This window comes from Nematolebias whitei, chromosome 6, assembly GCF_014905685.2.
Source record: "Nematolebias whitei isolate Nwh7 chromosome 6, NemWhi1, whole genome shotgun sequence".
NCBI lineage: Eukaryota > Metazoa > Chordata > Actinopteri > Cyprinodontiformes > Rivulidae > Nematolebias > Nematolebias whitei.
In genome coordinates, this window is record NC_056503.1 from 28895286 (window position 1) to 28909731 (window position 14446).

The 14446-nt window shown below is 40.6% G+C and overlaps 2 protein-coding genes across 3 annotated transcripts in view; both read right to left on the bottom strand.

Annotated features, from left to right (window-relative positions):
- hepacama (hepatic and glial cell adhesion molecule a) overlaps nucleotides 1-4948 on the bottom strand; it is a 14678-nt gene extending 9730 nt beyond the window's left edge. Inside the window, exons 1-2 of the mRNA XM_037678156.1 lie at nucleotides 4734-4948; nucleotides 245-592 (exon numbers count right to left, since the gene is read on the bottom strand). Of these exons, the coding sequence (XP_037534084.1) occupies nucleotides 245-592; nucleotides 4734-4833 (448 nt within the window). The 5' untranslated portion in view covers nucleotides 4834-4948. The remainder of the gene's footprint in view (nucleotides 1-244; nucleotides 593-4733) is intronic.
- A 4185-nt stretch (nucleotides 4949-9133) lies between these two features.
- spa17 (sperm autoantigenic protein 17) lies at nucleotides 9134-12448 on the bottom strand. 2 transcript variants are annotated; one of them, XM_037678158.1, is made up of 3 exons: nucleotides 12237-12448; nucleotides 10741-10896; nucleotides 9134-9458 (listed from the first exon to the last, which is right to left on the bottom strand). In XM_037678158.1, the coding sequence occupies exons 1-3, from the start codon at nucleotides 12249-12251 to the stop codon at nucleotides 9435-9437; spliced, it is 195 nt and encodes a 64-aa protein (XP_037534086.1). In that variant the 5' UTR covers nucleotides 12252-12448; the 3' UTR covers nucleotides 9134-9434. The 2 variants fall into 2 exon arrangements, with proteins under 2 accessions (XP_037534086.1, XP_037534085.1); XM_037678157.1 differs by having other exon boundaries at nucleotides 10698-10896.
- Nucleotides 12449-14446: the final 1998 nt, after the last annotated feature.

The window sequence follows — 14446 nt, forward strand, 5'->3', positions numbered from 1 at the left end:
GTCAGATGAAGGAGCGTACGAAGACTGGAGTTGTATTAGAGAGGCAGTTGTTTTCTTTGGTTTCTGGTGCTGCTCGGGTTAGCTGTTAGCTTGCCGTTTTGGTCCAAATAGTTTGTCTCCATACTTAAGCTGTTCAAAGAGCTATCTACAACAGGTAAGATAATGACAGAAAATAACTTTTAAAACTCCTGCTTTGAAAGGTATGAACTAGCCCTTTAAGAAGAGAAATAACTGTGTGGTATACCGTCCACAGTGAGCTCAATGTAGTGCTCTCCAGTGAACGTCTCATCCGTGATGGAGATCTCGACTTCGTACGCTCCTTCATCTGACAGCTGCAGGTTGTGAAGCAGCAGGGAGCCATTGTCAAACACCTGGATGCGGTTTCTGTACTCAGGCCTCAGGTTTCCTATAACATCTGTTCCTATTGACTGTACAACAGTGACAGGTTTCACTTTGTCCCTCTTCAGCTGCCACTTGATGACGGGCTTGGCTGAGCTGCTGCTCGTGTAGCTGACCGACAGGAGGGCCTCTCTGCCCACCGTGCCCCTCACCATCTGGGTCTGGCTCGTTACATTCACTCCCAAAGTCTCACCTGCAGAAAGGCCAAAGAAACAGAGGTGAGGTCCTGAAGTGAGGAGGGGAGATCCATGGCGAGGGGTTGGCTGAGTGAATAAAATGCAGCTTCTTTGCAGCCTGTGGTGCTTTGATTGGATCAATTTTAAAACAAGACGTGCTTTAAGTAGAGTAAAAAACTAAATAACAGTAATTCATGTCATAAGTTCTAATTGAAATCTAAATCAGAACAGAAGGAGAATGTTTTAGGTCATCCGAGGAAAAAAAAAAAAATGGTACCACTTTAAAAATAAGGCTCCCCTTATACATGGCTAATAAATAGTTTATAGATGTGTTATTAAATCCCCTATAAACACTTTATAAATTATTAATAACTGTTCATTATTCATTATTTAAGGGTGACAGAAACAAAACTGACCAGTTTCTTGCCAAATCTGTTCACCTATATTCTTCATCTAGAGTTGTTATATTAAACATTTGAGATTAAAGTTACTACCTTGTAAGCACAATAAGAATTTGTAAACCTATTTCTTTAGCACATAATATTGTATTTTATCACTTCATTATAAGTACCTACAACAAATATTGTATCCTAAAATAATTAGGTTTACAAATGCTTATTCGGTAGTAACTTAGTCTGGAATGTTTAATGTAACAACTCCAGATGAAATATATAGGTGAACAGATTTGGCTCTCTATTTGGCAAGAAACTGCCCAGTTTTGTGTCTCTGTCACCCTTAATAAATGCATAATAAACAATTATTAATGGTTTATAAAGTGCTTATAGAGACATTAATAACATATCTATAAACTATTTATTAGCCATCTATAAGGGGAGCCTTATTGTAAAGTGGTACCGAACAGGTAGAGTACAATTAAAAAAATTATTAGGTGTCTGTGTTCTTCTCAAACCGTATCATAAATTCTGCCTTTAACTTGAAATTTGTATTTGTTTGGAAATGTTGAATTTGTTGTTGTAGGTTTACTTGTCATAATCTACAGTATTCCTTAATAAACAGGTTAAACAATTTGCTGTCATATTTCCAAAAACATTTGTGGATTAGTTGCAGTAGAATTCACCTTTTTGTTGCTCAGTCGTTGTAACAGAGAAAACAAAACAGCATAAAACACCATGAATCCATGTTTCCATCTGACCCAGTCTTGTAATTAAAGCAGTAAAAGAAAGTGTTTTACATCATGTTTTCTTAAAGTGTAGAAAACTGAACTTGTATAATTTTTGTTTTCTAATTATTATTTTTGTGTGTGTGTGTGTATGCATACAGTCATTTTGATATCAAAATCTCATATTGTTACTCTACTGGTTTACCATGCGATATATTTCTTTTCCCTTTACTGTAGAGATCTGCCGTTCCAAATCCACGAAGGAAAGCTGCTGATGGTGAACTGCTGACCTGCCTCAGTTCTTTGTAGTCTACACTTTTCATTTTGATGTTTTGCACATCACTTTATGACACAGTCACATAATGTACACTTTGTAGCTTCATGGTTCAGAGGCAAGAAAGAGCAACATCAGTTAAATAATTAAAAGCTTAGCATTCCTTGAAATCATGTATATGCCGTTAAAAAAAAAACCCTGATATCAGCTTACTGTATGTTGAGAAATGTACGAGCTGTGACCATTTTGGTCAAATTTTGAAGTAGGCAGCAAAGGTCAAAAGAAAAGTTTACAAGACAGTGGTGAGACCAGCTATCTAGTATGTTTGGAGACAGTGGCATTGACAAAAAGACAGGAGAAAGAACTGGAAGTGGTAAAAATGAAGATGTTGAGGTTCTCCTTAGGAGTGACGAGGAATGAGATCATCAGAGGTACAGCACATGTTGAACAACTGGGAGTTAAAGTTAGAGAGACCAGACTGAGAAGGTTTGGACCTGTCCAGAGGAGGGACAGTGGGTATATTAGTAGAAGGATGTTAGAAATGCAGCTGTCAGGAAAAAGACAGAAGATATATGGATGCAGTTAGAGAGGACATGGAGTTGGAACGAGGACATGCAGAGGACAGAGAGGGATGGAGGATGACTCGATGTGACGACCCTGAAGAGGAAACGGTGCAAAGAAGAAGAAACAGACAAACTGATGAACACAAAAAGCCATGGGAAAAACAATGTTGTCTACCTTCACCTTTTGGCAGTGGATGATTAAAGAAACAGGATTGGTTCAAATATTATGTAATAAAACTATGTACAGCAACAATGTAGCAAAAAGAAAAAAGAATAAAAAAAAAAGCACAAAGTGATGTCACACTCAGAGTGTGTGTTGTGAATTACTCTCACTTACAAGCACACCAAACTTTAGCACAGGATCTACAGTATAAAAGTGACTGGATCACAGCCATGTTTGTATTTCCAAGGTCAGTCGGTTGTTGCAGAATCTTCAATCAAGTTGACTCCAAAAGCAAATCAGTTGTCGAGCTACATGGAGTGATTATTTCCTGAACGTTTCATTAAGATCCATCCACTGGTCTTTGACATGTTTTCCTATAGAGTTGACTCCAAACAATAAAAAGCATTTATTTTTTACAACAATTTTACACAATCTGTTAGTACTAAAATTATATGTTGGGAATCATTCTATGCTATTACCACAACAATTATTAGGTCAATATACATAGGCGTTTTTGTGTGGCTAACAGTTATGTAATCCATATACCGGTAGATGTGTATCACTTTTCGTGTGAGTTTTATAGCAATTTGTTCAATGGTTCTTGGGATATTTTGGAAACAGACTGATGAACACAAAAAAGCCATGGGAAATCAATGTTGTCTACCTTCACCTTTTGGCAGTAGGCGATTAAAGAAACAAATAATTGGCTCAAATATTATGTAATTAAACTATGCAGCAACAATGTAGCAAAAAAAAAAAAAAAAAAAAGAAAGAATGCACAAAGTGATGTTTGTTTCAGCATGAAGATTTACAAATCTTTGACCTTTATGATAAGATTAAAACAGGAGTCATTGTTCTTTAAGAGTTTTGTCTGATATATTTTGTTTTTCAATTTTTAGCTATTCAGACCTCATCATGGCACACATGCTGGTTTTTAAGTAGGCCCAGAATGTCCAGCCACATCTTCATAAATCAGTTTATCAGAAACTCCCTCCAGGAGTCTCTCCGCTGCGGCCTCTTGCAGAGAACAAGTAATATACTAATTTTGATTTGTTTTCCTCAGTTATTGTCTCCCTCCCACAGGGGTGCAGGGGTAGGGTTTTATAGCGTGACTCACATTTCACCTTTACAGTAGAGCCCTGTCTTGGTAACCAAACAAAGCCAAGTTATTATGTTCACAGTGGAGGTTCCTATAACTCAGCTGTAGCTGGGCACATGGAGGCCCAGACATTGGCTTAAAGGCCCGTTGGGGGCATCCTACTGTTCAGTGATGGAGAGATCAGCTTAACAGAGCGAGAGAGAGGGAGGAGAGGGAGTCACTATTCTTTACAGAGAGGCAGTTAGCAGGGCATCACCGCATCGCTGTGGCAACCATTTGGTCCGCCTGACAAGGGTTGCCAAGGCAATAAGGACAAAGGGCACGATTGTTAGAACTAGTTTTCTCTCTTGAAGAGTGAGAGGGTTAGAAAGAGAGAAAGAGAGAGAGAAAAAATTCTTTGTCACTGGTGAAGATGGATACACAATCCAGTTATTCTGCCAAATCTAGTCCGGTTGGATAAACTGGTCCCATGGTACAGCTGCAAAATGAGACCACATTATATATATATATTTTTTTTTAAACTTTTCATCTTTATTTCTCTCAACTTCAGTAAAACAAGAACCCAACACGGCCTGATTTACTGCTCAGAACTAAACAACAACACTGTCACTCTTTAAACTAAAAGCCCCTTCGATCTCCTCTTCATGTCCTTTGAAGCTTTAAAATGTGAGCTCAGTGTTGGGAACCACCCATGAACAAATCTATTCAGCTGCCAATTCATGGAGCATAAAAGAAACAAAAACTGACTCATTTGACCTAAATATTGACTTCATTTCAACTTATTTGGAATTAAAGTGTTGTGAAACGTATGCAAGCAAAGGATTTTACTCAAAGACCTTGAAAGTATAAGGACATGTCAACTAAACTCAGTCAGGCTTCTTTTTCATACATTTATAACGTATTTACTTGAAAAGAATGCATGTCAATGCTTGGACCTACCTGTGAAGATGATGAGGAGGAAGAGGCCAGAAAGTGTCAGTAGTGGAGGAATGCCTCTGAAACTGCCGCCTGTAGAGGAGGACTTCCTCTCCACCTTCATCTTGTGTCCTGGGCAGAGTCTTTCTCCCGCTTAGTGAACATGGTTTATCCACCCCGGGCACGTCTCTGTGCTTCAACGCTCTCCCCACCACTGCCTGCCACACTGGCCTCTGCCTGGTCCCACTGAGCCCCACTCTCCCCACAGTCATCAGCTAACAACAGCCAACTCTGTGTGTGCATTTGTGCACGTGTGTCCCTGTGAGACAGAGACACACTGTAGATCTGATCTTTTCTTCTGCTCAACTTTGCCCCTTTAAAAAAGGAGCTCAAAGAAATGATTTAACAAGCGACGTCACGTCATAATTGGATGTTATCATTTAAAGTTGTCACCCCCCCCCCCACTAAAGATGTGCTCTAAAATAAACTCAAAGTGAGCAATCAAAAACTTAATAAGTTCAGCTACTTTGCAAAAATACTTGAGCTGAGAAAGCAACCCACTTGAAACCCCCCTTCTTTAGTCACATTGTTGAACTCCTTTGAATTGGACCCGTCCAATAAACTCGGTGTATTTCTTGTGAACCAACCCTCCAGTCAGACTTGAACATACGGCCCCTGTTTAGTGCTAATCTTCCACAGTAGCTTAAGTCAGTGGTTCTCAAACTGGGGTCCCCGGACCCCCGAGGGTCTACGAGCTGGTACTTGGGGGTCCGCAAAAAACCCAAAGCATTTTTTTTTTTTTTTTTTTACAAGCACACAGATGTTTAACAACCCATTAAAATACACCAAAATGCAGGAAATCACATCTACTTTATTCAAAATTTTCCGGGGTAGGACCCCCTCGCCCACTATTTGCATTCCGGCATCGATCAGTTTACAAATGAAGCCCTGTTACTTGGTATGACTACTGCTGTTATGATCCTGTTCAGTTTTATTTAAAAGAGTTTTCTGTAATAATTTTGAAGTAGCAACACATTTGTTCAAGGGCAGCACGGTGGCGCAACTGGTAGAGCTGCTGCCTCTCAGCGAGCAGGTCCTTGGTTCAAACCCCGGTCCAGGGGCCTTTCTGGGCGGAGTTTGCATGTTCTCTCCGTGCATGCGTGGGTTTTCTCCGGGTGCTCCAGTTTCCTCCCACAGACCAAAAACATGCATGTTAGGCTGATTGGTAACTCTAAAATTGTCTCTAGGTGTGAGTGAGAGAGTGAATGGTTGTTTGTCTCTATGTGTCCCTGTGATGGACTGGAGACCTGTCCAGGGTGTACCCCGCCCCTCGCACAACGATTGCGGACATGGGCACCGGTGATCCCCGTGACCCCAAATGGACGAAGCGGGTAAAAGATAATGGATGGATGAAATTTCAAAAAAAGTTAATTAAATATGTCTTGAATGAAAAATATCCCATGTTTAAAAGTATAAAAATTGCAATAATACTATTAAAGAACAGATCTTAAGTATTTATGTTACACAAACATTTCCATTGCATCAAAGAGACAAATAGATGAAAATTATTTAATGAACGTGAGGGTTATGAGGGTGTCCCTGAAACTTTCTCTCCCCTGTAAGGGGTCCCTGAACCCAAAGAGTTTGAGAACCCCTGGCCTAAGTAATCAGGAGTTTAACCAGAGGCACTGCAAAACAACAGACTAATTAAGGTTGTACCTAGTTTTTCCTCTGGGTCGTGTAGAAGCTGCATACAGGCAACACATGATGTTTCAAAGATAAAAGCTTTCTAAAGCCTTGGCTGTGCTTTTCTTATTAAAGAAAAACATCAAGTTCTCACCTGACAGAAAAAAAAAATGGGTACAAGCAAAACACAAGAACATTGTTTAAAGATTAACGAACCTCGGCTGTTTCTTCGATGCCATCAGTTTTAAATTAAAACATTTTTTTTTTGAAAGTTTGTCAGATTTTATTTTTTCAGACGTGTCAAATCCCCAGATGTCACATCAGCCTGTGATGTTCCAGCGTCGTCTGATGAGTCAGCTTCGTAAGTCATCTTACCCACCTCCAGGAATTCTTTTGTTACGAGTGTTTTTCTTTCTTTTTACATTACTTTACAGCATTTTGTTGGAAAACAACGACCACTTCACTGCAGAGGAGGACGCTCGGCCGACATTGGGAGTGGAGCCACCACCCACCCCTCCCAGGGGTTCAGTCTCCTAGCGAGCCATCAAAGTCCAACCTCTCCCCTCCACCTTTGCCCTCGCTAAAAGCCCTTCGTCTGATCTTCTAACGCGCTCTGAATCAAGAGGGACACTTTTCAGCCGGCAGAGGGAGAGCTGGGGGAGCGACAGACGGTTTAAGGTGAATCTTTTATGACAGGCACCATGGATGAGTTGGGCGGTGGTTTGTTATGACTGACCCTCTAAAAAACACATTTTATTTCACTGCAAACTGAAAGTGTATCTGGAAACCGTCCTCTCAGTTGTGCAACCTATTCTGAATAATAAATAAAGGTCCTGATAAGATGGCAGGCCTGCAGTGGAACCACTGGAAAAGTAAGCGTATGACTGCGCCCCCTGCTGTTTGTCCTGCCTTATTCGTCTCTAATTATCTCCCAGGAGACTGGAGATCTTTTTCTCACTGACAAGCTGTCTAAGAAGTAGAACAAGGCAACCAAGCAGATCGTTCTTATGATGTACTCTTAAAATAGACCAAGTTTGCAGAGGGAAGGGGGCAACTTGGACGTTTAAAGCAACCATGCGCTCTACAAACGTGTTTTCACATGCAGGTCCAATAATATCCTGACTGATGTGATTCTCTGGGTATTCTTATTTAATGTCTTTTTTTTTTCCAGCGTCAGAATTCAATCTACAGCACAAAGTGGGTGTTGTGCTATGTTTGGAGGAGTGCATGGTATTGATTGTTCACCCACAGTCATTAAAGAGACAGCAGAACGTGGCCGTGGCTCCTCTGGGACTGAGTAGGAGAACAAACCAGGTCCAAATAAAACCCGTAGAGGACGTTTACGAGATGGAAGAGGAGGAGAAGGGAGGGATGTCAGCCTGAGGAGGAAGTGTTTGCACCCTGCAACTGCAAAACCACTTCTAACTGGATGTTGGTCGTCCTGTCTCTACAGCTGATGACACAGCCCGTCAACACGTGCGTGTGCGTGACAGAGTGACTTGAGTGCGATCTGCCTGCTAAAGTATGGGTTGTGTTTTTCCTGTGTGAGAATGCATGTGCAGCTCGAGCTTGTGCAGTGTGCTGCGTGGCTCAGATGTGTGTGGGTGGGCTGAGTGGGTGCGCTGGGAGACTGAAGATGCTCTATCCTGCTTCTCATAAAGCCAACAAGACTGCCTCGGCAGATGAGGAGAAATTAAAGTGTGCTTTTGTGATGAAAATTGCTTTTTGTACGTTATAAAGTACCTGACAAGTACACGCATCCCTTTGCGATCATGCTTTGTGATACAATTTTATTTATGGCGTTGAATATTATTATTTAAACTGTGGTGGTATCAAAACAGAGTACCTTTGTGTCGTGCAGCTAACACAGCAAGAGCTAAATACACATTTATGTCATGGATTATTTATGAGATTTCTTGTGTAAGAGAACCACACGGGAGGCAGAACATTGTTTCATGTTTAAGAAAACATTTTTTTCCCTCCAAATAAAAGCTGTTTTCGTTAAAAAGGAGGGCGAGCTGCTTTAAGTTCTGTATCGTTATGCAAAGATATTCAGGTTTTTCTTTTGTTTGTTATCAAGGGACAACATTTATGTGATATGAGCTTGAAACAAACTAGTTTAAAACAGACATTTCACCATATGTTTAGAGTAAATTTATTAGTGACTCGACACCAAAATTCAGGTACTATCCAGTTACTTTTAAAGCCCAAAGACTCGGGAAACTCTTACAACTGTTTTCTCGTACAAGCAAATCCCACTGATACAAAAAAAAAAAAAAAAACAAGAAAAAAAAACAGAGCACACTGAACTAATGTGTCATAAAGCTGTACCAAACCAAAATGCATCTGGAGAAAGTGTGACGTCTGCATGCTCACTGCTCTGGAAGATCAGATTTTATAGAAAATGTTTGGAATTGTGAAAAGACGTATGCAATTGGAGCGTTAGATGTAAACAAACAGAACATACGTAGCTACTTCTCCTTTAGTGATTTGTATGTTTTAATCATTTTTAGAAGCAAGTCAGATAACTGTCAGGATACAAGCATGTCAAAATAACGAACAGCATAAGCCAATAATTAATGCATAACAAGGTGTGCACACAGAATATATGCGCTGATCCATTCAAAAGAAAAGCCCCGTTTAGCATTTAGAGGACATTCATTTTCACATTCACAGATCATCATCTAAAAACTAGCACAGTACCAGAAGTTTCACAAGTACATGCAGCGAGTCGCAAGTTCTGGGTCAAACACATCCGCACGGATGAGGCTGCTGAAGAAGCAGAGCGGGAGTGTTAAAGTTCACAAAAATCACATAACACACCCTCAAAACTGTTCATTTTCTACAGATAATTTGTGTTTAAAAAAAGAAAGAAAGAAAATGACTTGAGGTTGGGGGCGGGGGTGCAAAAAGGTGTGCCTGAAAGCCAGCTCAACCAGCTTAAGCCAAACTTCTCCCACTACCTTAACTCCTCCTCCTCCCTTCCATCCAGGTCAGGACAGGGGCGTCACTGTTCCGGCACAGATGTGTCGTCTCTCCCTACTGCCCCCGATCTTCCTGTCTCTAAAAAAAGACACAGGCGAGGCACAGTTAACAAATGAACCTAGAAGGAACGGTTCTGCATCCATCCATGTGGTCAAGGGTAAAGGATCAAACACAAAAGCTAACTTTATTACTGACCTAAGAAAACTGCACACCCAGCTGTTCAGTGATAATTAATATAAAAACACACTGCTCTGCACACATTTATTAAGAATGATACGTTTGTGAAGCAATATTACTGAGCATAGTTTTAAAGTATTTTCTTCACAGCTAATATGACTGATGAGCGTGTATCATGTGGAAAGGGGGTCTCCCCCCAGTGGGAGGAGCTCAACGTGCTCGGCTCCACTCAGACAGCTCCATTAATTATGCTCGGCCCTTTTAGGCATAGCGTACATAACACACCTGGAGCTATAAATATAGCTCCTACCTAAAGATTCAAGGCAGCCGAAAACTAGGTTAGTGAAAAGCAATAATGTGGTAACTACATCATTCCTACAAAAATGTACCCTTACTGGGTAAGAGCCACATTTTAAGTGGCACTAATCTGAAGATTTATTTACTCACAAAACCTCTTTCGGTGGTTCTCACCATCACTTTTCTTTCCTGTCAGTGAAGCTTTCTACATTTCTTTCTTTACGCGGAGAAACTTTAGTTTGTACAATATCTGAGTAATCTCCGATATATTGCGACTGTAGAAAATAAAAGGTAAGCACATAATGTAACTTGACATTTTCTAAGCAAATGGATCTCAAACATTTTTTGTATCTTTGTTTAACAGCACACCTAAAAGTGGATTCATCCAAGCCCTTAAGCATAAAAAAGACCAACTAACTGATTCAATCATCTGTTGCTGAAGACCCCACGGGATAATTAAATGAGTCATTCAGTCTTGTCTTGCATTAATCACACTTGGGTTAAGCCATAAGGGGCTTTAATAGATGTTCTGAATTATTTATGGATTTAAAGTGGATTGTTTTCCTAATGTGTATAACAGTAAACCAGTTTGTGTTTCTGCATTATGCTGCTCAGAGGTAAGACTACGTCTCCTCAAGGCATTAGACCATACATAACCACTTCATAGAAATATAAATGGCTACATTACTTTAGAGAGTTTTTCACCACTTACCTTAAGTCACTTAGTGTAGTTAAAGTTTGCGGTGGGAGCTTAACTTACCATATGAACAATCACTAACCCTAATGCCCATTTTAGCAGCATTATGGGACTTTATTCTTACCCCTTGGCTCTACAACACTGACCTGAGACCCCCTGGCTGTTGAGCACATCCCCAGTGCTGCTCACCTCCTCCCCTTCAGTTTTGTCCTCTGGCTTCATCTTCTTACGGGTCATGTGGCCACGAAAGCCCGCCTGGATCTTGGCAGCAGCCCTGTTAGCCTCGGGGTCATCCAGGGGGATGTCCATGATGTCCTCCTCCTCCTGGGGCCGGCTGCACTCCTCCTGTTAAAAGGAGGACAACCGCGACGTAGTTTATTATAGCGGGAGAACAGATTTTATGAACGTGATGATGTTTATATTTATGCAACACCAGTGGGAGTATTTCATTGTTAACAGACTGTGAGACCATATTTCATAATGTTAACTGTTTATGCGTAACAGCTCTATTTTCTTAATTTATTTTTAAAAGCATGTTGAGCTTGCTTAGTTATGCACCATCATTACATGATTTCAGCAGCGTTCTCAAAGGGTCAACATCTCACTTTATTTTATACTCTTTTTGTCATTGGGAAAAAGTGGGAAAGTCATAAATCATCTAGAGTCTAAAGGGTCAACTTAAAAATAAGAGACAAAGCAAAGTAGACAACTAAAATATTAGGTAGAGTAATTATCAGTCGTTTTTTTTTTTTTTTATCATAGCAACACAGCTCACAGTAAAAAAAAAAATCTTATATTTAAAATAATCTTTACCCCCCCACCCCCACCCAAAAAAAAAAAAGTTATTGCTCACAAGTTTAGCCTAAAATGAATGATCCAGCAAAAATGTTGCTGCAGTCAACAGCAGCCACTCACTCGGATGTTGAAAGTAGCTAAACTACTGTCCCAAAGGAAGTGAGGAGTGGGCGGAAAAGAAATCCAGGTTTGTGACAAACTGTCAGTGGAACAGTGCCAAGGATATTGACGAGTTATGTAAACACCTATTCAAATCGAGTGGAGATAATAGATAAGGGATACCTTGATGCTTTTGCTTATGGACACAGACTGGCATTTCATACGCAGGCAGCCCACAGGATGATCCCACTGCCATCCCACTATCTCGGTGAAGCAGAGGATCATGTCTCCAGTGAAACCCCTCCAGTGTGGGAGTGTGACCACCCACCTGTTCGGCCAGCTTTCATTAGCCTCTCTGTCTGACTGCTCACTGAGCAGCCAGCTCTTTCACAGGAGCAAAGATACACAGCTGCACTGGATTGTTCTGCCAACACACATCCTTTGGGATGTTGTTGACTCATGGGTCCTAATCTGATAAAGGTTTGAAACATTCCAATACAAATCTTAGACAATGTTATCCACTTTTAATGAAAAGGTTATTCCAGTAAACCTCTTTTTGCCCATTTGGTTTGACAATTGTACCATTTAAGAAACAAAAACGATTAGTACCTAACATACATTAGATCAAAAAACAAAGAAACACAACAAATACAGCGGCAGTAAACAGTTTGGCAGCACTAGTGACAAAGTCCGGTACCCAAATATCAGAGTCTGCGTCTACTGAACAAACTAAGATGTGGTTGAATGCGATTTTAATTTTCTGCAAAAGTAAATCTGAAGCATCTACTTACATTGTGACAGTCCATTTCTTACTCTCCGAGATGACTTTAGTCTTCAGCTGAGTTGACTTAGGATAACTTTTGTGGATAAATTTTGACGTAGGCCAGGTAAAGTGCTCTTTAAATGTGTCTCCGATGTGATACAGATGCCTCACTGGCTCTCGCTAACAGTGGCTGTATCTTCAGTAACAGCCGCTCACGCACAGAGCGAGGGAGAGGAAGAGAGGAAGAGAGGGAAATAGAGACCTCCTACAAACATGCCAGCATGTGTTTCATCTTTCCAGTCTCATTAAGGTTACTGACCCACTCTGTTCACTTTACTTGCAACATATTAACAACAAAGTACAACTTAAAGACATAAGAAAAACAAATAAAGCAAACAAACAGAAAATTATAAGCACCATGTGAATAAGAAACCCAGTGACCACCACATGCAATCAGCGTCACAAAACTCCACGTTTCTCAGTCACAGCAGCAAACTCCAAAAATAAAAACAGAATGACCAACTTAGAAATATCATGTAAATTCCAGATGGCCATAAATAAACAAAACATTAATTGCTGACTTTCAAGTTCCACTAATAGTGGGAAATGCAAAACTGTGTAAGCATCTTGGGCTATTTTACACTAGGAGGTGTTATAAATTTATTAGAGGCAGAGTGAGCTAACAGCCCTCTCCATCCCTCTGATCCCAGCTGGTATGGCCGCCCACACTCCTCTGCCAGCCTCACAGACAAGTCAGAGAGAGGGAGAAACAGAAAACATCCATTTATCCACGTTATATCTTCAACAGTAACACGCACCTGCCAGTGTGCTAAATATTTAAACACCATGATAAGTTAGGCACATGACTAACTGTTGATCAGCCTCATCAATCAGATGGTTGACGTAGAAATTGGAAGCAGTGTGTATTTAATTGTACGCATCATTATATGTTTAGTTTTCGTTACATTTGACTGATTATTAGTATCATTTATCTCAGGTGATTAGGCCTTTAGTGTATACTCATGGAGACTTGCGTAAACGCAAAGTTCAAGGCATAAAAGTAAAATATCCACATGGAAAAACTAAATTACAGATGGATGCTCTGAAAAAAACTCCAACAAAAAAGCTTAAATATTGTAGAAGCTTTGTGGTTTGAGCGAAGAGATCGTTTACTTTTTAATCAGAGTTAGAAACTGCTTTAAAAAGGTAGATTTGCTGGCACAGAGGGTGCCTAGCAACTATCAGCATCACCATCTCCTGTTAATTCCATGACGACACTGAAAGAGAGCAGGATGGTGAGGAGTTACCATAGTAACGTTCTCAGCACCTCTTCCTACACTCCCTCCCCGTGCGTTTGGAGCCTGGTTGGTCCCGACAAACCAGACGGGGCTACCTGTGACAGCAGTAACTGTTCGAGGCCTAATCTCAAGGCAAATTGTTTTGTCTTTTATGATGACAGATTATCCAGTCAAGCGTCAGTCTGCGGAGGCTGAGCTGGTTCCCTAGGGGAGACTTGATCTGCCTCAGACAGTTTTTATGAACATTCATCAGAGCAAAAGCCTCAATAAAGAACCACTCAAATCCTGAGAAACTTTTGAATGTGAAAGCTAGAATGACTTGGAGAGACATTGAAAGTGTCAGAGAAACAACTGAAAGCTGAGCGTTTCAGAGATCCACCCCAAGGGATCTACTCCTTGTTCTATAAGGGATTTTATATAAAAAGCTTCCTGCCAGAAAAATGGAATATGTCCAGAATAGTTAGTCATCTCTGTGTCAAAGGTTCACCTTCAGATTGCTTTTAGGTGCGGAGAAGATGAAGGGAGTTGCAATGAAGGTAGTCATATTGACAAGACTATTTTATCACAAGTTGTAAACCTGGAATTTTGACATACAAAAATGTTTGAAAATCAATTTTACATGTATGGAGCGTTAGAAGGAGCAAGATTACCTCATCGACTTTGGTTACAGATGCTGTAGTGTTCTCCTCAGACTCATCTGGCCTGTCCTCCTCTTCAAGGTCAGCAGCTGTCCAGTCTGCACCACTCTTTTGATGTACTTCAGAAGCTGTCATTTTCTTCATGCATTCCTCTTCTTCCTCAGATGAGATCTCTTTTACGGCTGAGGTATTCTCTGGTTGTGGATGCCCAGTTCTGGGGCTTTGCTTGTTTTCCAGAGGTAGATCTTCATTGAAGGTTTCCACCTCTGCCTCTTTTCCACTGATTGATGTATTTGACTTGA